Genomic DNA, 24,410 nt, shown 5'->3' with positions numbered 1-24,410 from the left:
TTTATCAATTTCAATAAAAAACAACTGCTGGGCCCCAAATCCACTTATTCCGGCTTACAAGGGCACATTTCTAGGTTTGTCTGAACATCATTAACACCACCTTTGGACTTTGAGCAGTAGCTGCTAATGCTATGCATGCATCCTATGCAAATGCATGTTGTATTTCAAATACACATTTTAACCTACTGTCCTTGAACTATATAAGCCTACCCCATATGACACTATGATTATGTATGGGGAAGGGAAGGCACAACAGTGCAATAACAGGAATATTTTATTCATTAGCACCTGAAATGTTGGGGTGTTATAAAGCATACAAAAAGGAAAATGCCTGAATGCCAGATAATTCATGGCATCTATGAATATACACTATATACTTATGAGACAGACAACTACGTGGGACCCAGTCTATCTTTGTGGATGCTTTTATCCTTCATGTAGTATACTTTTAAAATGCAGTCCTAGGTAAGTCAACAACTTCATAGAAACACAAACAATTAGCAAGAGACTGGGACTTAGTAGCCAGGGCAGGATATAATCATAACAGAGAAGATTTTATCCTGGTTAACATGTTCTTCCATGAGCATTCTATACCATAAGAAAAATACATTAAATGTGTGAGGATCCAAACAAATTCTCTTTGTTCTAACAGAATTTTAGTAACCCATAATAAGATTCCAATATAGCAATGAAAGTTGCAGTGATCCTAAAAACTGATTCCTTTGGATTGTTCTACATCTGGCATCCTACCTGAGTGCCAACTTTCAAATAAACTATCTGCCTGAGTTGCAAAGAAAGAGGAAAATAAAGACAAACCTAGTGTTACAGCTTCTAATACTCTGTCATCAGACACCACAAAGCCTCCTGTACGAAACAGCTCCTGATAGGTACCATCCAGAACATCTCCTGGGCTGTCAACTCCAGCAAACATGACACTGGAGAACAGCTTCAGTCTCAGCAAAGAAGGAATCTGTCCAAAACAAAATGATCATCTAGTAAAGGAAAATCCATGGTATTCTGTTTACTCAAACACATTTTTCCCTTGGCCTTTTTCCCCCGTTATCTTGTAGGCTTTCATGTGGGTCTAGAAAACCCTCCTCTGTGATATCTTAGTGTTCAGTGTTCTCTCCTTCTTCAAATCACCTTCTCTATTTGTTGCTTATCCATATATGTACACCATGTGCCCTTGCAGAAGACAGACTCTTGGAGAAGAACAACAATTTCTTATTTTTTAAAAGTGTATAATCCTAAGGATTTTGCTGAGCTGAGAATCCTCTTCATTTAAGTGGGTTTTTTAAGGGAAGTGTGCCACAATCTGGAGGTACTTTGTGAAAAATGAAAGGCTTCAAACTAAAACATAAGTCCATCAAAAGCAGGAAAACAGGAAATACTGAGGCTGACATAAGTTCATCATGACAAACCATCCTGATAAAAGGTATGAAAAGTAATCGGCTGTGTCTTCCAGCTGCTCCACTTCTACTTCTCTATCATAATGTGACACACTGGTGCCAGTGCCACCTACAGATTTCATGTTATAGTAGGCTGACGTAGAATGTACTTGGTAGTAAGCCATGTCTCATTGAAATACAGAATATTAACAGAAAATTCCTACTTTAAAAGGTTGCAACGGCATTCATCGATATAGTTTAGATAATTAAGAATTAAGTTAAGTTTTGGCTTTTCTGATGAAAAATGAAAATGCTCATGTGGAAGAATTATGAAAAAAACGTGAAGATCTTGCTAACAAGTGAAAAAGAAACCAATGTATTCTAAAGTGAGCTATGTCCCTGAGAATTTCTCAACAAACAGATCCACAGCAAGAAGTAATTCTATAAGGCCTTGCAACATGTTTTGAAAATGTATTCTCTCTCTGCTGCAATAGATTTCTGTATCATATATAATTGATAACAATGTCCTTTCTTTTCAATAGCATATGACATCTTGAAATACTTAAGTCTTTAAAAAAGGCCAAAAAATAAAAACAATTTACAAGAGGATACATAAATCTAATCACTTTACAATCTGCTTAATAAAGAAATGCATATTAAACTATTTTCAAGGTATTTCATACCCACCAAACTGACAAAAATAAGCAAAAGTAACAAATTAATTATGCATACAGAAGGTGTTTCAAGTTTGATAACTCGAATTGGTGAGGTTCAGAAAAATAAGTATGCTCATTCATGTACCGCTAGTCTGTGAACACTGGGTCTACCCAGAACACCCTATGGAGTATTCCAGGAACTGAAAGAGGACTGAGGTTAATATTTACAAAGGCAAGAAGGGGTCCCAGACCCATACAGAGGACCTAACCGTGTACAGAATGAAGGAATAAGTATCACCTGGAAGCTGTGTCACAAAACCATGGTGGACTGAAGAGGGAATCTACACTTGGTGGTGGCAGTCCAGGGTGAGAGCAGTCAAGGACCTTAAGCTAAATACTACATAAGAAGCATGTACAAAAGCAAGCAGCAACTGAGAAGATGTGTCCCCAGGTGTAGGGCAAATCTCAGTTCCAACCTCCATTCCAGTACGAAGCCTGAAGAGAAATAACCAGGGCAGAAATCCAAACTAAAGCGGAACTTCTGTCATTCTGAACCTGCAGAGCTTTCCAGAATGCTGAGAGTTGAGTCCAAACAGCAGTCTACTGGAAATCCAACTATGGGCATGATGCTCAGATCCAAATTCAGGTCAGAAATTTGCAGAGCTCAGACGAAGAAGGCAATGAAATGATCAGACTTTGCTCTGGCTCATAAAACTTTGAAAACCTCGAAAGCTTGCAGGTCCCCAGCCTGACCTGTCCTTGTGACCCTGGAATAACATAACACTCTACCCAAAGAAAGCAGTGAAAGGAACCAAGATGACATGATCTCAACCCATGGATTCCCCTCCAGAACTGTGAAGAGACTGGCTCTAAGAGAAAGTCCAAGGTGAAGAAGTAGGCTAGAGGGTCAATCCCAGAAGACAGTGATTTTAAAACATCAAAAGGAAAAAAAAAAAAGGACCATAGGCACAGTAACAAAAAATCCCAGGTGGGCAGCTAGGTGGTACAGTAGATACAGCACTGGCCCTGAAGTCAGGAGGACCTGAGTTCAAATCTGGCCTCAGACACATAACACTTACTAGCTGTGTGACCCTGGGCAAGTCACTTAACCCCACTGCCTAGCCAAAAACAAAACAAAACAAACAAACAAAAAAAAATCCCAGGAAAGATGAAGGACTTCTTAAACACTTAAAAACCAAATGAAAACACAGGAAGAAAATTAGGAAAAGAGAGCTAACGAAGAAAGAAGTGGAAAAAGAGTTTATCTGAAACAAGAGGTATAAAAATCTTACCCAAGAAACAAGCTCCCTGAAAATTAGAATATATCAAAGAGGAGTTAATTATTCCTTGTGACAATAAGAATTATTAAAGTCAAGAGACTGAAAATATAAAGGGTATAAGATATTTCACAGGAAAAACAAGAGACTTGGAAACAACCAACGAGATAATTCAAGAATCAACAAACTACCTGAAAACCAAGTCCAGAGAAAGAGCCTCAACACCAAATTTCAATAAATCTTAAAAGAAAACTGCCCATATCTTTTAGAACCACTGAATGCATTTGTTACCTCTTGAAAGAAAGCTCAAAATGAAACTGCCTGGGTACATTATAACTAAAATCCACAGCTTCCAGGTCAAAGAAAAAACAATGCAAGCTACCAGAAAGAAAAAATTCAAATACCAAGAAGCCACAGTCAGGCTCAAATACAATTTAGTAGCCACCACCATGAAGGAGTAGAAAGATTGGAATATGTTTCAGTAGGCAAAAGGCACAAACTTTCAGCCAAGAATAATTCACAAAGCTGAGTATAAATGGACATTTAATGAAATAGAGGTCTTCCAAGTATTCTGGATGAAAACACTAGAGTTGAGTAAAAACTTTCAATTATAACCCAGGAGTCAAGAAAAATGTAAAGAGGTAAACAGCAAGCAATAATAAGGTATTAAACATGAAAGAACTGTTTACAAGATGATTCACTTATCCTCTCAGAACTCTATAATCATCATCATCACCACTGCCACCGCCACCACCACCACCCTTAAAGGTAGTCTAATTAGAGGGCCTGGGGGCGGTTCTGGGTTTTGTTTTTTTTCCCCATGACCTTAAAAAAAGAACGAAAAGGGAAGAGGGGGGAAGAAATACACTAGTGAGGAAAAGGGAGAGGAAAGATGGTGAATATCATCTCACACAATTGTGGTAGGCAAGGAGAAGACTATAAACAAAGAAGTGGTGGGGTAAACAGGCAACATTTCAACCCCACTCTCACCTGAACTGGTAAAAAGAGTGAAGAATACACATGTGGTAGCTAGGTGGTGCAGTGGACAGAACTCTGGCTTTGGGGTCAAGAGGTCCTGAATTCAAATCCAGATACTCGACACTTACTAGCTGTGTGACCCTGGGCAAATCACTTAACCCCAACTGCTTCGCAAAAAAAAAAAGAATACACATACACACGTGGGCACAGAAATACATTTCATTCAACAGGAAGGAAAAAGTGAGAGGCAGAGGGAATAAGAGGAGGAGCAGATTAAGGAAGAGATTAGGTCTAAGCATAACAAATTCTAAGAAGGGCAAAATCTTCAACAGCGGTTTGAAAGAAAGGATAAGAACCTGTCATTGCATGCTAAGTGAGTCAAAGAGAAAAGGGTGGGCAAGGGACCAGAAGTAGATTGCACCAAATCTGAGTTTCCTTCTCTTTCACTACCACCATCTAGGTGGCACAATGGATACAGCACAGGGCTTGGAGTCAGAAGACCTGAGTTCAAATCTAAACTCAGACACTCCTTAACTGTAACCCTCAGCAAGTCACTTAACTGTTGTTTGCCTCAATTTCCTTATCTGCAAAAGTTACTGTGAGGATCAAATAAAATGATAATTGTAAAGCACTTAAGACAATGCTTGTGTTATAAACGTTAGCTATATAATATAAATATTAGCTATCATCATCATCATCATCATTATTTGTAAAGAGAGGACAGGAAACAGATGGAAAAGTATAAGAGAAGAAGATGGAGAAAACATAAGATTATAATAATTGCTGTTAGTTTCAATGAACTCATTCATAATATAGAAAAAGAACTGATTAGAAGGCAGATGCAACAATATGGTGTTTATGAGAAACAAATTAAAAGGCTGAGGAAAATCTATTTATGATTCAGCTAAAAAAAGTAAAAAAGGCAGGAGTAGCAATCATGATCTCAGACAAGGTAACAGCAAAAATAGGCTTAATTAAAAAAGATAAATGGGAAACAATATCCATATTAATTATGTACCCAATGGCACAACCTCTAAATCCTTAAAAGGAAAAGTTAAATGAGTTACATAGAGAAATAGACAGTCATACTATAATAGTGAGAGAACTTCAACTTCAACTTTAGATATACATAAATCTAAATGAAAAATAAACAACAAAAAAGGAGAGCATCTAAACAGAATTTTAGAAAAGTTATTAGTTTATATTATAGCACTAGAGATTACTGAATGAGAATGTATACATACACCCACACATACCCACACCCACCCCACCCCCAGCTATACACAGCACCTTTATAAAGCTGATTATTAGGGCACAAAAACATCACAAATACAGAAAAGCAGAAATAATATGCAGATCGTCTGTGGACCACAACACAACAAAATTATATTCAAAGAATATGAAGAAATGATTAAAAATTGGAAACTAACGTTTCTAAAGAATATCTGTGTCAAAAAACAAATTAAAGAATCAATCAATAATTTTATTAGCAATGACAACAATAGAAGAATAACTAAGTAATTTGGGGAACTAGCCAAAGTAGTTGTTAGAAGAAAAATTTTAATCTCTAAACATTTTCATTAATAAAAGAGAGAAGAAATAGATCAACAAATGAAAAAAACAAAAAAAAAAAACCTCAAAACCCAACAAATTAAAAACCTCCAATTAAATCTCAACACAAAAATCCTAAAAATTAAAGAAGAGATTTAAAATAATTGAAAGAAAAAAAAGCAAACATTCTGTTGGTAAAACTATGAGCTATTTTCTATTTTTAAAAAAAGGAAAATAGACAAACATTTGATTTATAAAAAAGAAAGAAAATCAAATAATCAAGGTCAAAAATGGAAAAAGGTTCACAACCAATAAAAAAAAATTACTGGCACCTATTTCATCTAATTATATATACCCATAAAACTGACACTCTAAATGAAATGGATGAATATTTACAATAATATAAATGTCTATTTTAAAAGAACAAGAAAAAGGACTTAATTCTAATATCAGAAAAAGAAATTAAAATCCATAAATGAACCCCCAAAGAAAAAAACACAAGTAAATGTATTTTCAGGTGAATTCTATCGATCATTTAAAACCATTCCAATACCACAGACGATATCTGAAGAAAAAAAAATAGGAAAAGATATTCCAAATTCCTGCTTTGATACAAATATGTTCTTAATACTTCATATTGCAACCAGGAAGTTTCAAAAGAGAGAAATAAACTATAGACCTCTATCTCTAATGAATATCAATCAAATATAAATAAAATTTTAGCAAGGAGAATACAGCACTATATTACAAAGACTATAAACAATGATCAGAGTGATTTTATACCAGGAAAGAATATAGCAATATATTACAAAGACTATAAACTATGATCAGATTTTATACCAGGAATGCAGGACCCCATATTAGGGAAATAGTGAGCATTAATTGATCACATTAATAACAACAAAAAAATCTTAAATGACAATCTTTTATCTAGTGAAGGGGTTAATCATGAAGAGTCAGCATGTCTTAATTAAGAACATGTCATTCCAGACCAACTTTATTTACTTAAAAAAAAAAACTTATTAGGACCTACAAAATCAGTATAATATACATAACTTCACTAGACTTTAACAAAACATTTAAAGTGACTAAATGATAAATAGGCAGTTTTGAAATTGGTTGAAGGACTGTAACTAAAGAACAGTCACTAATCATTTTGAGAGCTGTAACAAAAAATGTATATTTCCATAAAATTGAAACAACTGCTAGAAAGGTAACTAAGACAAAGGTTAATAAGCTTTGCTTAGAGTACACATGCTTATAGTAATTTCTCCACCTCCAGGCGGGGCTAAGAAGCCATTTTCTGAATATGTGATGTAGGGAGGACATATCAAGGGGTAAATTTGTAATAGGTGAACCAGAAAGCTGTACATTCTGGAATAGTCAGCCAATGAGGAAACAGAGGAGGGCCTTTGCTGCTGGGGTTACAGATAAATAGCGAATTCTTACTTTGGTACAGTGTGCCCTATTCAATAGGACATCTGCAGGTGCAACTGTGTAATAAACTGCGCTTTTAACGTCATCTCTCCTGAGTCTAAATGAGTTATTTCTCACAATTTGATATCAATTTGGAAGGTGGTTTCCAGTTGAATGTCCTAGGGTATCTGTTTGGTTCTGTGCTGTTTAGCATTTTTATCAGTGATTTAGATAAAGGCACAGGTGGCATACTTTAAAAATTTCTATTACTCAAAGCTAGAACATATAAATAATACTGGATGACAGAATCAGAATCCAAGAAGATCTTGACAAATTACAATAGCAGGCTCTATCAAATTTAGTTAAACAAGGATAAATAGAAATGTAAAGACTTAAACTTGGTTTCAAAAAATCAAGTTTACAAATTGGAAGAAGTTATCACCTGAGTGTACGCTGACTAAAAAATATCTGGGGGGGTTTTGATTGCAAAGTCAATATGAATCAAGCATGTGATATGGCAGATAGGTGTGACACTTTATTCATGAGAGCTATTGGGACTTTGACCTGGATTACCAGGCCATGCTTTGAAAAACCTAACTGGAACCTACTAAAAAGTGGAATGGGCAATTACAAGAATTTTACATTCAGTTCAATGTAACGACCTCGCAGTTATGAAGATTAGTTCAAGACTTTAATGAGTCATAAAAATTCACTATAATTTTAGATCAGCTTTTTAAAAACAGAAATAATGATGAACCAGCAGGACTGTATTTTAAGTATTATGTAGAGAATTTTATACACAGGAAATTTAAGACTGAGAGAGAAGGCTATATTATTAAGGAATAAGGAGACAACAATCCCATTATACTTTGCCTTAGACAGATCATATCGGAAATACTAAGTTGGTCTGGGTGCCACATTTTAGGAAGTACACTGACAAGATGAAAAGTATCCACATAAGAGTGAAATGATACCTAACGGCCTTCAATTTATATCATATGATAATTGAGAGAACCGCTACTTTTGGTGTTGGAGGAAGTAAAACTTAGTAGAACCATGACAGTTATCTTTAAATAGTTTAAGGTCTATCACATAGAAGAGCTTAAGACATATTTTAGCTAGCTCCAGAGGGTGTAACCAGAATAATGGGCAGAAGATGAAAAAGATAAATTTAGACTTGTTTTAAAGACAAACTTCCAAATAATAAGAGCTATCTAAAAGTAGAAGGGGCTGTTTCAGGAACAGTAGGTTTGTCCGATGGCTAGATGATCACATGTTGAGAATGATAACAAGGGAATTTGTGTTCAGATAGGCTGGCCCTTGAACTCCCTTCCAATGCTGCAATTCTGTATCTGGTTTTGTTTTTAAAATTAAGTTTATAATCATACTAAAAGTTGGCCAACATCCTGGTTACTGTGAAATCAATCAAAATTATGTGAAAGCAGTATTCTGTAAGAAATATTTTCTAACTTACTTGATGCACATGTGTTGATATGTCCTCATTTTTAATGATGACTATTAGTGTGTCAGTCTCCCTGTGCAATGCCTGACAGAAATGCTGGGGTTCAATTTCTTTATGGCCTTCTTTCCTCAGTAAACTCTGAAATACAGGAAAATAGCCATGTCAGCAAAAACAATACATTTTATTAAAAATAATACAAATACAATGGTTTACACAATTTGTCAAATTATATTCTAGCAAAGAAACATAGCTTTTAATTTTTACTATAAAGTATTTCAAGTATTTCATTCAGAACAATGATGAATGACGCTATTAATAAAACAATAATCTTTGATTCGATGCCCTTCTGACAAAGGCATGACAATAAAATAGTAAGTTTTTTAAAAAGAAAAATTAAAAAAATTTATAACCAAATGCATGCTGTCCCCCTTCAAAGGAGAAACTCTGGAAGACTATCACTGTTCAAACCATTTTAGCTTTTTTTCGTTACTGCCTTCATAATACATTTGGTTAAATAACTAGCCAATCTTTAGTTATAATGATACAAAATGATTAATGAAAATATCTAGAAGTTAATTATAGCTAAAATGTAGTGAAGAGAACAGGTGATTAAGCTGAGTAATATTTTTGGTCAAAAAAGAGTTTCACAGAAAGTACACTATGAGCTGAAGCACCAGTGGCAGAGAAGCCGATCAATGAGCCACAATTCACTTTGCATCTCAGAGAATTTCTCAAATTCTGCAAGATTTTTCTACTGTAGGATTGTAGGACATTGAGAGATAAATTCATCCTGTATTCACATCATAGAGATCAATCTAAATTATCTTCATTTGTGCTTTTTAGATAAACATTTTCTTAATTTGGGGATGTTGTAAGCTTTCCACAAAGACTTTGATGCTTTGTTTTCAGGCCACACTGGAATGTCATGTTTCACCACTGGCAACTATTTTGCAAATAAATAAGTAAATAAAATCCTATTTTGCCTAACTTCCCTTGGAAGAGTAGAATAAATGTTGAATCTTTGTTGTTTCTATTTATCACCCAAAATATAGTACTATGTTTAAGAGAAACTTTCATGTTAAAAGTATTTTCCCTTTCCAGAATAAGCTTTCTTTATTTAAATTTAGTGTTTTGCCCAGTCTCATAGTTAATTTTTCAATGTACCAAAACATTGAACTTTCATTTATACCATGGACTGGACAAATGCATCATGAACAGAATCATGAGTACACAAAGGGAGTTCAGAAAACTTTCCCTTATTGCTGTTATTCCTTCCTTTTTTTTTTTTAAATCAAACATGGAAATTCAGTTTTAGAATGAGTTGTCTAAAGTGACAGGTTTAGTTAGCAGAATAGACGAGAGATCAGAACCTCTGGGCATCCAGGCCAATGTCCTAACTTTACGGCACCTTTAAATCTTCCCTACTTTTTTCAACATTCTGTACCATCAAAAAAATCTCTCATTCTTGATTTAATTTATTCCCCAATAAGTTTTCTTTAATATGGTAAAGTACCTCACTTAGTCAATGTAACTAACCACTTTAATTCATCACAGCTGTTAACATAAGACTAATTGGCTGACCTTTAAAGTATCTCCTTAATAAGGTGAAAATGTTGCAACATGTCCATTTGATCATTTTTCCTCACTTCTACAAACCACACATGATAATCAGCCTCACTATTTCGCAGTCATACCTTCTTATAAACTGCCCTTGGTGAAGCAGGTAGAAAATAATCATTATTACCATTCCTGACAGACTTAAAAACATTGAGATCAAGCATCTTGCTTACTGATAAAAGGCAGACAGTGGAAAAAGTTGAAAGAGTCCTCTATCTTTTAGGATAGGGTTCAAAAAACTAGTCATCTTACATAACAATTTAGGTATTTCTAATGATCACAAAAAAATCATTAACTTTTCAAAAAATATAACAACACAAAATTAATTCTTACGCACTCAGAGCTTTAATGATCTATGATCTAGTTCTAATTTACTTAATAGAAGAAAATCATTACATGGCATTTTTTAGGATTATCACATAATGTGAGGGCATGGTATAGAAACTCTATAAATTATATTATTTAGAAATGTCAGAAAGATAGAGAGGTCTAGGGAAAAAATAGAGAGGCAGCTCTGTCTACGCAAGGGGAAGAAAGAAAGAAGAGAACTCCTTGGGATAAAAATTTGGTTATCAATAGCATATTAGATGTTACATAGAAAAATATGTTTCTGAGGACAAAAACATCTTGTTAACTGATTGGCCAGTCTTAACAGCAATAAAGATAAACCAAATTTATAGTTATTTAAATCTACAGTTTTCCATTAATGACTATTATTTCTTCTTTTCACATATAATTCAGGTTTATTCTAAACTAAAAAAAAAATTTCTTCTACAAACTGTTTAATCATGAAACCATTACTTAAGCATAATAAACATCTCCAGTGTTATTCCACTGGACAAAGGGATTAAATTTCTGAAAATCTGATATGGGACTAACAGTTTTTATGAATGGGAAAACTGAGATTAGAGACAAAATGGCTACCAAAAAAAAAAGACCATATAAATGTTTAATTTGTTTTAAAAAACCCTGATGCTCCTAATCTATTTTAAGATATTTGGTCCCTATAGGTGCCTTCCAAATTCCTGAAATTTAAAGAAAAAGAAGTTGTGTTTCTTCTCTTACGTCATATCCAGTCTACCTTATTCTTGTGAAGAATGATCTCTGTGAAGTCTGCACAGACCTTTCTCTGAAAAGCCTACAGAATTCATGTAAATACCAGAGTAAGGTCATAAAAGATACACTAAGGTGGACATGGATGACTAGTTTATTAGAGAGTCCTCAATAAAAGAGAAACTAAGAAGTTAAATCAAAACTGTAGTATTTTTCCTATGACTTAAAAAAATGAAAATAAAATTCTAAACACAAGCAGACATGTTAGAACTAAAGATGGAAAACAAATACCCACATGAAAATAGCTAACGAATGAATCAAGGTTCTGTTAATGCTTCTATTTCACTGATAGTCTTTTGTTTGCTTATCAGTTCCTATTCTTGCCCAATTCCACTCAAGCGGCACAATGGTAATCTTAAGATACAAAAATTAAAACCAAGGGGGAAAAGAAAGGAAGTAGTCCTTCACTGACCTGGGTAGATCCTCTATGGCACATGTATGGCAAAACATTAACGTAAGTCACACAGAATAAGAAAACAATCAAGAGAGTGGCAAATGGATTATTGAAAGGATAATCCATACAGATGAAATCAGGGATTATGAAAAGTTTCAATTTACTAATAGCTATTAATAGATTTAACAAAGGCAGATTCTGCCTTTAAACATAACTGTAAACAAGACCCTGATTTAGCTAATTATTCTTTCTTTCCATATTAACTAGCTCAATATTTAGCTATGTCAAATGCGGCATAATCAATTTTAAGTATTGTTCTATTTAAGTTTTTTAGATGAATCTAATACAACATTCAGAAATGAGTCTCTTAAAATAAAAACATTTACCAACTCTTACTCCTTTCCAAATCCTATACAGATAAATCTGCTCTGCTTTAGACTAATGCTTTCTAATCAAAGAGGTATATTTTGTATTCCTAATAAAGCAGTACAGAATAAAAAAATTCTTAACAAGGCTAAGATTGGTAAATTAAATGATAAAAATCTGGAATGCTTTCTAGTTCCTGAAGTCAAATCTGCACAAGACGGATACATTATTTGGCTACAAACTCTCAAAGAAGAAATGCATTTGTTACAGGTCAAAGAAAACACTGTTTCCAGAATACAAGAAAAAATAAAATTCAATTTGAAAGTAATACCAAAAATGAGCAATTCTCAATTAACTTTATTAACATCAGATGGTGAGTTCCTTGAAGGCAGGGAATGTCTTATGCCAAAAAAAAGGCAAAAGACATTCCCTGCCTTCAAGGAATTCACAATCATAGCACATGGAACGTAGTAAATGCAATAGAGCAACACATCCACGTAGACTAAATAATCCAAAAGTCACCTCTATTTGGCTCTGGAATTTTAAAGTTATATTTGGATAAATTAGTCAAACTGATGATGCCTGATTCTGTTTATTTTCATCCCTGGTTTGGACATATCAAGAATCTTCTAACTGTTAACACAAATAGCAATATCACCACAAACCACAGGTTTTAGAAGAAAAAGCCAACTGTACTACCTAAACTGAGTTACATAATTTCAAATATGTGAAGTTTATACACTACCTAACAGTATGATTCAAACCAAGAATGCTGAAAATTAAATTAAAATAACCAAAGTAAAGGAAAACATAAGAAAAAATTGATGCCTTACCCTTGTTCTGATAAAGAATGAACTATCTTCTGTTTCAACCAGGTAGAACAGGAAGGTGCTTTTACATGCTTCTTTTATAACGCTTTTTAGTTTGACATGTAAATTGGAACACAAGTCTGTAATCATGTTTTCATAGGAAGCCATCCTCCTTGGGAAAGATGGTATTTTTGGCAATGTAGCCTTTCCAGAGGTAACACCTGGATCCTCAGCTTGGTAGCTCCTTTGGCTATTATTAAGCATCACTTTATTGAATTCAGCATATTCACTAAGAATGAGTGAAATGTCGTTCCGAGATTCTTTCAGCTTACTATCATATTTCAACTTATTGAGGTGGAAGGAAGTGGTTCGATCTCTCTCAGCATTTGGAATAGTTCTACTCTGGCTACCCTTGTCTTGCCTGGAAGAGGAAAGACTATTAATGTCACTATGTTTTTGACCTTTTTTGGGCCAGTCTGAGGTACACTCTCTTGGTTCTGAGTGCACAATTGTTACCAGCAGAGGGCTTCTGCTCCTGGAGGTTGGATGTGTAACTGGAGTCTCAGTTACTTTTGTCAAAGGAAAGACTCCAACAGTTGTCTGAATATGCGATTCCTTTGGCAAAGGACTGGATGAAGTAGTAGAAAGTTGAGATTTCCCATTCTTGACCATTTGTTTTAGCTTATGTGCAAACCGCAGATACTCTAGATCCAAAGTATTCTGGGTAGGATCATCTGCCACCTGCCAGGTACTTGTCCAGGAGCTGATCAAGCCGCACCGAGCTGTAACACAGGGTTGCTGCTTCAGGTTATGTAAAGTCCTAGTGGTGTCCTTGAGCTTCTTAGTTACAGTAAAATTAGTATAAGTCCTGGGGGTGCCGTTAAGATCTCGGATTTTAATGTAAAAGGGTACATACTTATCCCCTTTCTTTAATCCAGCTGAACAGCTTCTTTGCTGGGTATCTTCATCTGCCACTGGACTTTTATGAGAATAATTCCAGCTCTCAATATCACTACTTGTTGTGATAGTCCTACTAGTCACCAGAGTATCATAATTAGTTATGGCAGCTTCTTCTACGTTGTTGGGATGACTGGTTCTCAAGGGACAAGAATCTTCTAACTGCAATTGGGAGTGTTTAACATCCCCAAAACATTCTTGGTCAGATTCTCCAGAAAGTGATTCATAATAAATTTCAGTGTTCAAATTCATATCCATATTTCTATCAGGGGATTTCATATCTTTCTCAGTTTCAATCCCCTGTATGGCACTCTCATGTTCTACAAGCTCTCTGGAGGCTTCCCAAGAAGGTTTTTGAATGGCTAAGGCAGAATGGTCTTCCCCTGTGTTTTTGGCTATGTTTGCCACATTCTGGCATGTACCACTGCACACCAGGTTAGATTCTTTGGTGGCAAAAATGCCACTTGACTGATCTTTTGTTTCACATACTGAAACTTCTTGACGAACCTGTGTTTTTCCCTCCCCTTTTGGGAGGCTTGACCCAAGGCTAGTTCCTTTTGAATTAATGGACTCTTCGTGCAAAGGGGAAATAATTTCATCATTATTGAGAATACTGACCACTGAAATTCCATGCTCTTGAAACCTCTCTTCATTTAGTTGTCCTGAACTACTTTTATGTGAAGCATCATCCATGGAAATACAAATATTTGGGTTCTTTGAGGGTGTATACATCTGTATAAAATCAGACTGATCAACTGAAGTCGAATTCAGAGATTTATTACTTTGCCCATGTAAATCCTTCCTACTGTTCAAAGGGCTACTCTTGTGGTCCAGTGAATTGCTTGTCAGATCTGATTCAGCTGAAGAATGGATTTTCTCAGCTACAGATCCATTTTCTATCAACTTTCTAAGACAAAGTGGAGCTTTATGGATGTCCAAAACAGTATGTGTTAAGTCCAAACTCTTGTTTTCCTCACTAGTTTGTTGCAAAGGATTCTCTGATCTTTTCAATTCTTGAAAAGAAGTCTTGTAATCCTCACACGTGGCAACTGAAGTGGTCTGGTTTAATGCTGTATCACAACACTGAAAATTTCCTGGGAAAAATCTAGCATCATCATACTTATTTTGGACCACAGGGTCTTCAGCTGCTCTCCTATGAAGGAGTAAGTGACTTTCTTTTTGTTCTGTTGTATAATCAACTAAGGGCAAAGCCATTTCAGCAGAAAGCTTTGTTGGTTTCTCCTGTGTTGTAGTAGATTTTCCTCCTGTTAAAATATGACTAACAGATGCACTATCTTCTTCTCCTGAAGATAAATCAATTGACTGAATCTGGGTGGCTTTACTAACTTCCTTAGATATTGTACTGTGGAGTTCTAACATTTGAAGGGGCATATCCTGAGATAGTGGTGTTTCTTTGGATGGTACTTGATCATCAGGAATTGAAGCTGGTGACACTGGCTCAATTAAGGCACCATCAAAGGGTGAGTTAGAGATAATATTAACTTCCTGTCCAATCTCAAGTGCACATGATTCCTTAGCAAGTACCAAAGTAACTGGGTCCACAGCATCTCTTTTACATTCTTTATTTTCTAATGGTTTCTGCAACACTGCAGTATGAAGTGAGGAATAGTCAGAAGAATTAGTTTCTCTCTTTTTGGGGAAAGTTGCATTTACTGGCTCAATTATTTCTTCAGCTACAACTTGAAGTTCTACATTCTCTAATGGAACAGCCTGAATCTGCATAACTTCATCAGATTGTGCTTGGTCTCGAGGACTTGTAGGTGGCGATAATGTTAGTGATAGTTCAATATCGGAATCATCTGATAATTCTATGCTGACTGCCTCTCTGCCCAAAGATATGCAAGTTTCTTTGGTAAATGCTAAGTTAACGGATTCAAAATTCATTCTTTCACTGTTCAAGCCACTCTCATTTGTCTCCTTTTCTAAAGAATAGTTTAATTTAGAAGCTCTTGATGGAATATAACCAGCTGAAGCAGTCTGCTTGCTTTCCAAGGGGGCAAAAGTAGGTGTTAAAACTATTTCTTCAACCTGGGATGATTCTATAACCTCTTCAGAAGATATGCTATAGAGTCCTGGAGTTTGCAGAAATGTGTCTTGAGGTAGTTTTATTTCTTCAGAGGTCGCCTGATCACCAGAACTTACAACTGAGGAGACTGCCTCTATTAACACTGTACTTGATGGTGATGTTGACAGTGGAATGGGAACTTCTTTCTGAAGTGAGCCAGTTTCCTTACCAAGAGTCTCTCTAGCGACAGAAGAGGTACAGAGGTATTTAGTTCCTGTTGATACAGATGCTGCCACAGATGGAATGTCTTTGAGATCCTGATTTGCAGATGAAGCACCTTGTGCTTGGCCTATTTCACGGAAAGGGATTTGTTGTCTAAGACTTTCAACAGGTGATACTTTCTTAATCAATTCTCTATCAGACTCTGTTATTTTATCAGCTCCATTTGCAAATCCTGTTTCCACAGGCAGACAGGCATTTTTCTCAAAAGTGAAAGTAATTGGTTCCAAATTGATCATTACATATTCCAAATCACCATCTTTGTTCTCTAATGATTCCTGACTCTCTGTCACTTTGTTTCTGGAGCTGCTATGCTCTGTAATGTTCTGTAAAGTACTGGCTTTTGAGCCTAGTGCTTCATAGAGAGAGTCACCTCTGTCTTCTAAAGCTCTGTTCACAGAAGTTCCACAGATCATTGTCTGATCATTGATTCCATTTTGAGATACTGCCCTTGAGTTAACAACTTTCTGTGTGTCTTCATTTTCATCAGCAATAGAAGGTTCTCTAGTTTGGGTACTTGCATTACTGGAAAGCACAATATTAGGCGTCTCTTTATTACTTGGTAATTCCTGTTCCACTCTTTTTCTAATCACCTGAAATGACAAAAGTTTAGCGTTTAGTATGATAGGCCAAACACAAAAAGTTTTTATCTGTGTGTACGTTAAACATAAAACGTAAGCTGCGTGCAGTCAGAGACAGCTTAATTTTTGTCTTTTTCCTAGCACTTAACACAACAGCATAAATTGTTTTATAAATGTTTGCTGAAAAGTAGATGACCATTAATTGGGAAGTGTCTGAAATAACTTATGATATATGAATGTAATGGAATATCATTATGTAGTAATATATACATATTAATATGAGGAAACAAACATGAGGAATTCAGAGACACATGGGAGATGTCTTAATAGTGAACCAGGGTGAAATAAGCAGAACTAAAAGAACAATATAAACAATGACTACACCATACTGTAAACTATGCAGATCCCTAAAAAGGAAGCCAAATTGTGAGTAACTGACAGATAAAGAATCATACCTCCCTTTTCATGACAGAGAGGTGGAGGACCACTAGGGTGAAATGCTGCATTCACTGTCAGATGCAGTCATTGTATTGGAAAGTTTTGTTTAATTGCTTTCTTTGCCATGATAGAGTCTGGTAATCCTGTTGGTGGTTGGGAAGGAGGAGTCCAGAAATGACTTTCATGTAAAGACAAAAGGTATCTAGAAAATTTTTATTTAAAAATGTTTGTCACCATCTGCCTGCTCTGCTTCTACTCATGTACTACTGAACAGAGATGGAGAAAGTTATATGACTGGGTGCCTAGGCATATTATAAATTCATGTTACCCAATTTCAACTGATGCTCATTGCAGTGAAGCAATTCTTTTACTCCTCCCTAATTTAATTAATTCCCTATTTCATTCTCCACAGAAGTTATTCTAAGCGTCTTCTCTTCCCCCACCTTCTCAGCCAATAAACTCTTCTTTTAGTGAAAAAATTAAGGTCTTTCACCCTGAGTTCTTTCTTATTATCCCCTTCTGCCTTGATATCAGCCCCACTCCCCATCTTCTCCTCCTCCTCTGATAATAATATGGCCCTTCTCTTTGTAAAGGTCAACCCTCTACATGTTCTCTCCATCCTAACTCCTTTCATGTTCTTCACCAACAGCCTGCTCAACTGCCCTTTTTCTAATCCTCAACTTCTCCCAATCTACTGGTTTCTTCCCTTCTACCTTCAAACATAGTAAATTCTCTGTCACCCTTAAAAAAATCTGCACTAGACCCTAAGATCCCCTTAAGCTATATCATTCATTCACATTTACCCCCCGCCCCATCTATTCCTCTCCATTCTCAGCTAAACTCCTAGAAAAGAGCTGTCTACTCAGGACTTTAACTTCATCCTATCACTTACTCAACCCCTTAAAAGAATCTGGCTTTTAACCTCATTACTCAAGTGAAATTGCTCCCTCCAAAACTACCAAAGATCTTTTAATTGCCAAATCTGAAGAGCTTTCTTTTTTCTCAGTTTTTATCCTTCTCAACCTCTATGCTACACTGGACACTACTGATCACTTTCTCTGGATTTTTGTAACTCTCTCCTGGTTCTCCTCTTATCTTTCTGGCTATTCCTTCTCAGTCTCCTTTGATGGTTCATCACACATATCACAAACCCAAAATTATGTTTGGGGCCCTCTTCTCTCTTTCTCTTTTTTAAAACACTCATTTTTTAAAATTTGAATTCCAAATTCTCTCCTCTTTCTAGTCCCTTTCTCACCCACTGAGAAGGAAGAAATATATCATTATACATGTGAAGTTATACAAAAGATATTTCCATATTGACTCCCCCCTCCAAAAAAAGCAAGAAAAATAAAGTGGAAAAAAAATGCTTCAGTTTGTACTTAAGAGTTCATCAGTTCTCTCTCTGGAGGTGGATAGCATTTTTTATGATGAGTCCTTCAGAACTACTGTTGATCATTGTATTAATAAGGGTAGCCAAGTATTTCAAAGTTGATCATCATTACAATATTGCTGTTACTGTGTACAATGATCTGCTGGTTCTGCTCACTTCCCTTTTCATCAGTTCATGTAAGACTTCCCAGGTTTTTCTGTACCTATCCCCTGCATCATTTTATAGCACAATAATATTCCTTCACAATCATACATCACAACTTGTTAAGCTATTTACTGACTGACATGGCACTGTCTTTTTTCTCTACATTCTCGTCCTTTCTGATGTCATCAGCTCTCTTGAGTTGAACATCTCCGTGAAGATGACTCACAGAGCTATATTATCAGCCCTACTCATCCCCCTGCCTGAAGTTTAGTCCCGAATCACCATATGCTTACTGAATATTAAAAGTTTAATTTTAAAAATGAGTGTTCTGGTTCCTCCTGTTGGTTTTAATTTTTACTTACAACTTCATTAATGTGAAAATATGTTTAATGGGTATGTAAATGTAAAGCCTATGTCAGCATGTGTGCCGTCTTGGGGAGGGGTGGGGGGGAGAAAAAGGGAGAAAAATTTTCAACTCAAAAGCATATGGAAAAAAAATTTAAAAAATTAAAATTAAAAAAAAAAATGAGTGTTCTGCAGACATCTGAAACTCAACATATCCAAAACACAGAACTCATTACTGTTGGGAAGTGTGTTTGTCTGACCATGCTACATTAAAATCTGAGATCTTCTGAGCCTTCCCATCACATACACTAATTTTACTACAGCTAAGAAACTCAAAGACACCACCAGGACCTTATATTACCTGAAGAGGCACCCCTGTTTCAGAGTTTGATGTGGCTTGATCAACTCCCAGACAAGTACCTGTGGCAGCTTAACCTCCTCTTCTCCTTCTATTTTCTCACTTGTTACTACTATGCTCTCTCATCTTCCATGTTTTATGACAACGATCCTGTACCATCTCACTTTTTAAACAGATAAACCATAAACCTTCCAAAATGCCTTAGTATTTTAAAAGCACTTCAGTAAATTAAGTACATGACTAGACATCCAAATGCTCATCAGATCTGGTTTCTGCTCTGTCCAGTCTCTCCATATCCCATTCTGAACATCTGTAGAATAAGGTGTTAAGTGACATATCATAGAAGAATACATTCCTCAAGGATACTGATAGCATTATGCTGTCCAGTTGTTTAGGTTACGTCCAACTCTTCATGATACCATTTGGGGTTTTCTCAGCAAAGATAATGGAGTAGTTTGCCATTTCCTCCTCCAGCCCATTTTACAGATGAGGGCATTGAGGCAAACAAATTAAGTGACTTTCCCAGGATCACACAGACATAGTGTCTTGAGGCCAGATTTGAACTTAGGAAGATGAGTCTTCCTAATTTCAGGTCTGGCACTGTATCTACCCACTGCACCACCTAACTGCCCTATAGTATTACCCAAAACAAAATAAAAACTCCTTCAGAAGCATGTTATCTTTTCTATTCTCCAATTCTTCTTGTTTATGACTGCCAAAGATCATGTTAAAAATTTCTTCTGACAACAGTTAATGAATGATATATGCTACATTCCCCTTAATGAAGAGCAGTTTTGAATCAAAGGCCACTATAAACTTCACTTTGAAATCCAACTGCAGATTTACTTATGGTTTACTTATCTATATTCTTAGTTCCTCTAAGATAAACATCTTAGGAGAATTATAACAGAAGAGCTCTAATACACATCATTCAACATCCTAAAAGGTGCTAGAGTTATGGATTTTAAAATGGCAACTACCTTTGTCACTTTCAGAATATTGTTGTAACTTTCATATTTATGGCACTCAGGGCCCTGGATCCCCGGCACTTAAGAACAGGCAGGTAGAGAAATTATTTTCCAGGTCAGAAGAATCATTCCACATGGACCTACTGACTAGATCTTATAAATCCAAGAATCTTTCTTTCCTTCGCAACTATTTCTTTCCTATCTCAAATGAGCAATTTTCTCAAGTACATAGTTAGGTCAAGACTTAGCTCTTTCTGCTATCCATCAAAAGTACCTCATAAATTTTGCAGGGAACAATTTTTCACACCCAAAGCTTTACAAAAACTGTATGGTTTCCTCTTATACTTTGTTATATAAATGGGAATATCAGCTCTAACAAAAACTACCCCCAAAAGAACATCATTTGTTTTATCCAATCCTACCTCATTATTAGAAGAACAGATAGTACTCTGGAATTCTGGGGCATCTTGACGGTCCTCTCTTGCTAAAGTAGCTCTCTCTTCCAAGCCACTTGTGGATGGCTTGATGTTGGTGCAGGCTAATAATATTCCAGTGGTAGTAGAACTACTTGAGGTCCAACTGGACTCCAATGGAGAATCTATAGAATGTCGTTTCACACCTAGACATTCTTCACTGACTTCATTGAAATCCAAGGGATCCAAAGTACTATTTATAGAAACGTATTTTGCTGGATTGCTATGCTCTACTACTTTTCGAGCTGAGGGTATGACTTTATTTTGACTGCTGTAAAACAAAGCTACCCACATATGAAGAATAAGCTTCACTTCTTCTACATTATCTGGCACATCAGCATTCCAGGGTCTGAAGAGATCAAAGAGAAAAAAAAAGCTGAACCACTAAAAATAACTTTTGGTGAATGTTATAATGAGCAGAAAGTCTTCATTATCACAGACACACCCATTTAAAAATATACAAATTAATTTTTTGCAGGGTGAAGTAATTGGGGTTAAGTGACTTGCCCAAGGTCACACAGCTAGTGCCAAGTACCTGAGGCCAGATTTGAACTCAGGTCCTCTCGACTGCAGGGCAAGTGTTCTATCCACTGCACCATCTAGCTGCCCCAAAAACATACAAAGTATTAAAGAAATTAAAAACTGAGATGTTGGCTTAACAAATCATTAATATTAAAGGACTCAACCTACTACTATACACAAACACTGATTCCTGCAGAAGGTCTCTTTCATATGTGGAGAGCTGCCCGCACTATAGGAGGCATGCTGAATTTGGAGTCAAGAACTGAGTTGAAATTCCAGTTCTACTACTTCTACTTAAAACCATGGGTTTAACTTTTATGAGCTTTTAACTCCTCATCTTTAACTGAAATACATTTAATCCCTGTAAAAGGACAGGGTGGAATTAGATATTTGTTACAGATGTTTCCAGCTCTAACTCCTCTACTCCATTCTAGTTATTGCTTCATCAATTCAAATATGCCACATCCATTTTTGCGTGTCTCGTCCCATAAGAAAAAGGAAAAAAAGGAATGGAAGAAGAAATCACCCTTGACAAACCCTTCACTTCCAAACTCTCCTTAAGCATGGGGCGCTGTACTTCTGATACTAAGAGATTAACAAAACTGGAGCACAAACTCAAATATGAAGGCCTTTTTAATAGTCATACGAAGAACTAAAGATGGAGTTTACATATGTCCTTCTTGAACAGAAAAGATGTGCAGATTACCTTTGCATATAAAATCTTTTTTTTATCAGATCTAGCTTCATAGTTTTAAAAAGAAATCAAAATTATTCTAAAATTTCACATTGAGGGTGCTCTCCTTCCAATATTCTAGTTTAAAAAAGCAATTAAAAATCCTTATTCTTCATAAGATCTTTTCAATTTTAGTTGAAAAACACTGGTACCCTCAAAATCTAATGGAGAGAGTTAAAAGTCCTCATTATGCCTAAACTCTTCATCTGTTAAATGATTTCTTCAGAGTCAGTGGAAACCAGTAGTAGAACCAGGATTACCATTCCCACATCTAAAATTTGCCTTGTAAATCTGACAGTACCACACCAGTACTTATAACTATGGTTTTCCCCTTCCTCAATGGGAATCCAAGGAATATAAACAACTCCTCTGTATAAGTTTACTCTAATGGAAACATTATACCAAAATGAAGTTTCATTCATACTTACCCATGTAAAGCTCGTATTACAGTTTTCTCCAGTGGGTTATTAGTATATTTACTATCTAAGCTGAAGACATATTCTGTTTCACACTTACAAGTAACCTTAAAGGAGCCATCACAGCTAAATACTGTGTGAGAATGACAAAAATCTTCCTTTAAGTTGGAAGGCACCAATCGACTCTTATGTTTTATGATTGGATCCAGCAAAAGCTTTTGAACAGGTGGAGTATGATGCTGATGCCGAAATGGCATCACTTTGCCCACGGGAGTCCCCGCCTCAGGGCCTTTTATACCATTCTTCGCAAAGGTAGGACCTTGCGTTCCACGCTGCTGAAGATGTTTCTTTGAATGTTCAGCGGTAAGTAAGGCATAAGAATGTTCTATGGCAATAAAAGAGCTTTTGCTATTGCTTTCATCTGAAGATTCTACTGTCTCTTTAGGAAGTGCTTCCTGGGTCACAGATATTTGATTATACTGAGTCAAGCTCTTTTCACTCTGGCTGTCAGGTAAATTTGTCCTTGAATCAGTTTGTTCATAAGATGGCTTGGATAGTTCAAGAGAATACAATGCACATCTTTGGTTTTTAGCCAGCCTGTGATATTCATGATCATAAGTACCTTGCAAAGGATTTTCTTTACAGAACAAAATATTGTTTTGTGTCACGTCAGAGGAGGAAGACAGGTCTCTGTGAATAGATGATGAGGTGGTAGAGGTAGCAGAGCTTAGAGCTAGATCAGCCAACATATTTAGGGCTTGGGAGTCAAAGTGACCAATGCAGCTTTCTTGAAGATCTGACTGAACAACAGCAGTGCTTCCAGGTTGAACTGGATTCTCACTATGATCATTTCCTTGGTCATTTGACAGAACTTTAACTGGTGGCTGGGAAGGAATCTCTCTTTTGGCTAAAGCATAAAAAAAAAAATTAGAGACAGTATTTGATTTTCATGAAATTAAGTGGGTTGTCATTAAATTGCCTATGATAAATTACTTATGTTTTATTACATATTGTCCATCACCAGTCCCCCAATCTAAACCTTTCTAGTGGGGTAGAACCTTCCAGAGCTTGTACTATACTTCCACACTTCTGTAGGACTTCAGAGAATTTCAGTGGAATTAATGAAAAATTAGTAGTTAAATATCTATCAAGAAAAATCTCTATTAGCAATATTACCCATTTGTATGAAATTTTTAAATATTTCATTTGTTAAACAAATTTCTAGACATGTGAAATTAATTTTCTTAAAGTATCTCCATTCATTCAAATCTGAATTCAAATTAATTTACATTAATGGATCAAATATTAACTGACTGATTAATTTTATTATATGGTAGGCACTGAGGATGAAAAGACAAAAGCGAGCCAGTCATTGATCTTAAGGAGCTTACATTCTAATGAGGACACACTGTGTATGGTGCGAGTATGTGGGTATATCCATATATGCATACACACAAAAATATGTGCGTAAGTATGTGTATATGCCGAATAAATAAAAGAGAGTTTGGAAGGAAGGGACTAGTTGGAGGACTCAGGAAAGTTGTCATGCAGAAGGAGATGCCTGAACTGAGTACTGAAGGAAGTGAGGGATTCTGAGACAAAGCTGAAGAGACAGTGCATTAAAAAGACTTGTGGAATGGCCAGTGCAAAGCCTTGGAGATGAGAGATGGAGTGGCACATGTGAGGAGTGACAAGAAGGCATGTTTCACTAAACTACAGAGTTCAACAAGAGAAATAGCGTATAATGAAGCAC

General features: G+C 35.9%; 1 protein-coding gene across 4 annotated transcripts in view; it reads right to left on the bottom strand.

The window, feature by feature from the left end:
- The window catches only part of TASOR2 (transcription activation suppressor family member 2), a 95,152-nt gene that overhangs the window by 5,599 nt on the left and 65,143 nt on the right, over window positions 1–24,410 (bottom strand). For all 4 annotated transcript variants that reach the window (XM_078156335.1, XM_020973703.2, XM_020973702.2 and 1 more), the window contains 5 exons: window positions 22,670–23,564; window positions 20,936–21,335; window positions 13,052–16,882; window positions 8,741–8,866; window positions 817–970 (listed from right to left, as the gene is read on the bottom strand). In XM_078156335.1, coding sequence (XP_078012461.1) covers window positions 817–970; window positions 8,741–8,866; window positions 13,052–16,882; window positions 20,936–21,335; window positions 22,670–23,564 — 5,406 coding nt within the window. The remainder of the gene's footprint in view (window positions 1–816; window positions 971–8,740; window positions 8,867–13,051; window positions 16,883–20,935; window positions 21,336–22,669; window positions 23,565–24,410) is intronic.

This window comes from Phascolarctos cinereus, unplaced genomic scaffold, assembly GCF_003287225.1.
Source record: "Phascolarctos cinereus isolate Bilbo 61053 unplaced genomic scaffold, phaCin_HiC Scaffold_1;HRSCAF=81, whole genome shotgun sequence".
NCBI classification, from domain to species: domain Eukaryota; kingdom Metazoa; phylum Chordata; class Mammalia; order Diprotodontia; family Phascolarctidae; genus Phascolarctos; species Phascolarctos cinereus.
This window is presented reverse-complemented; position numbering and strand designations above follow the sequence as displayed.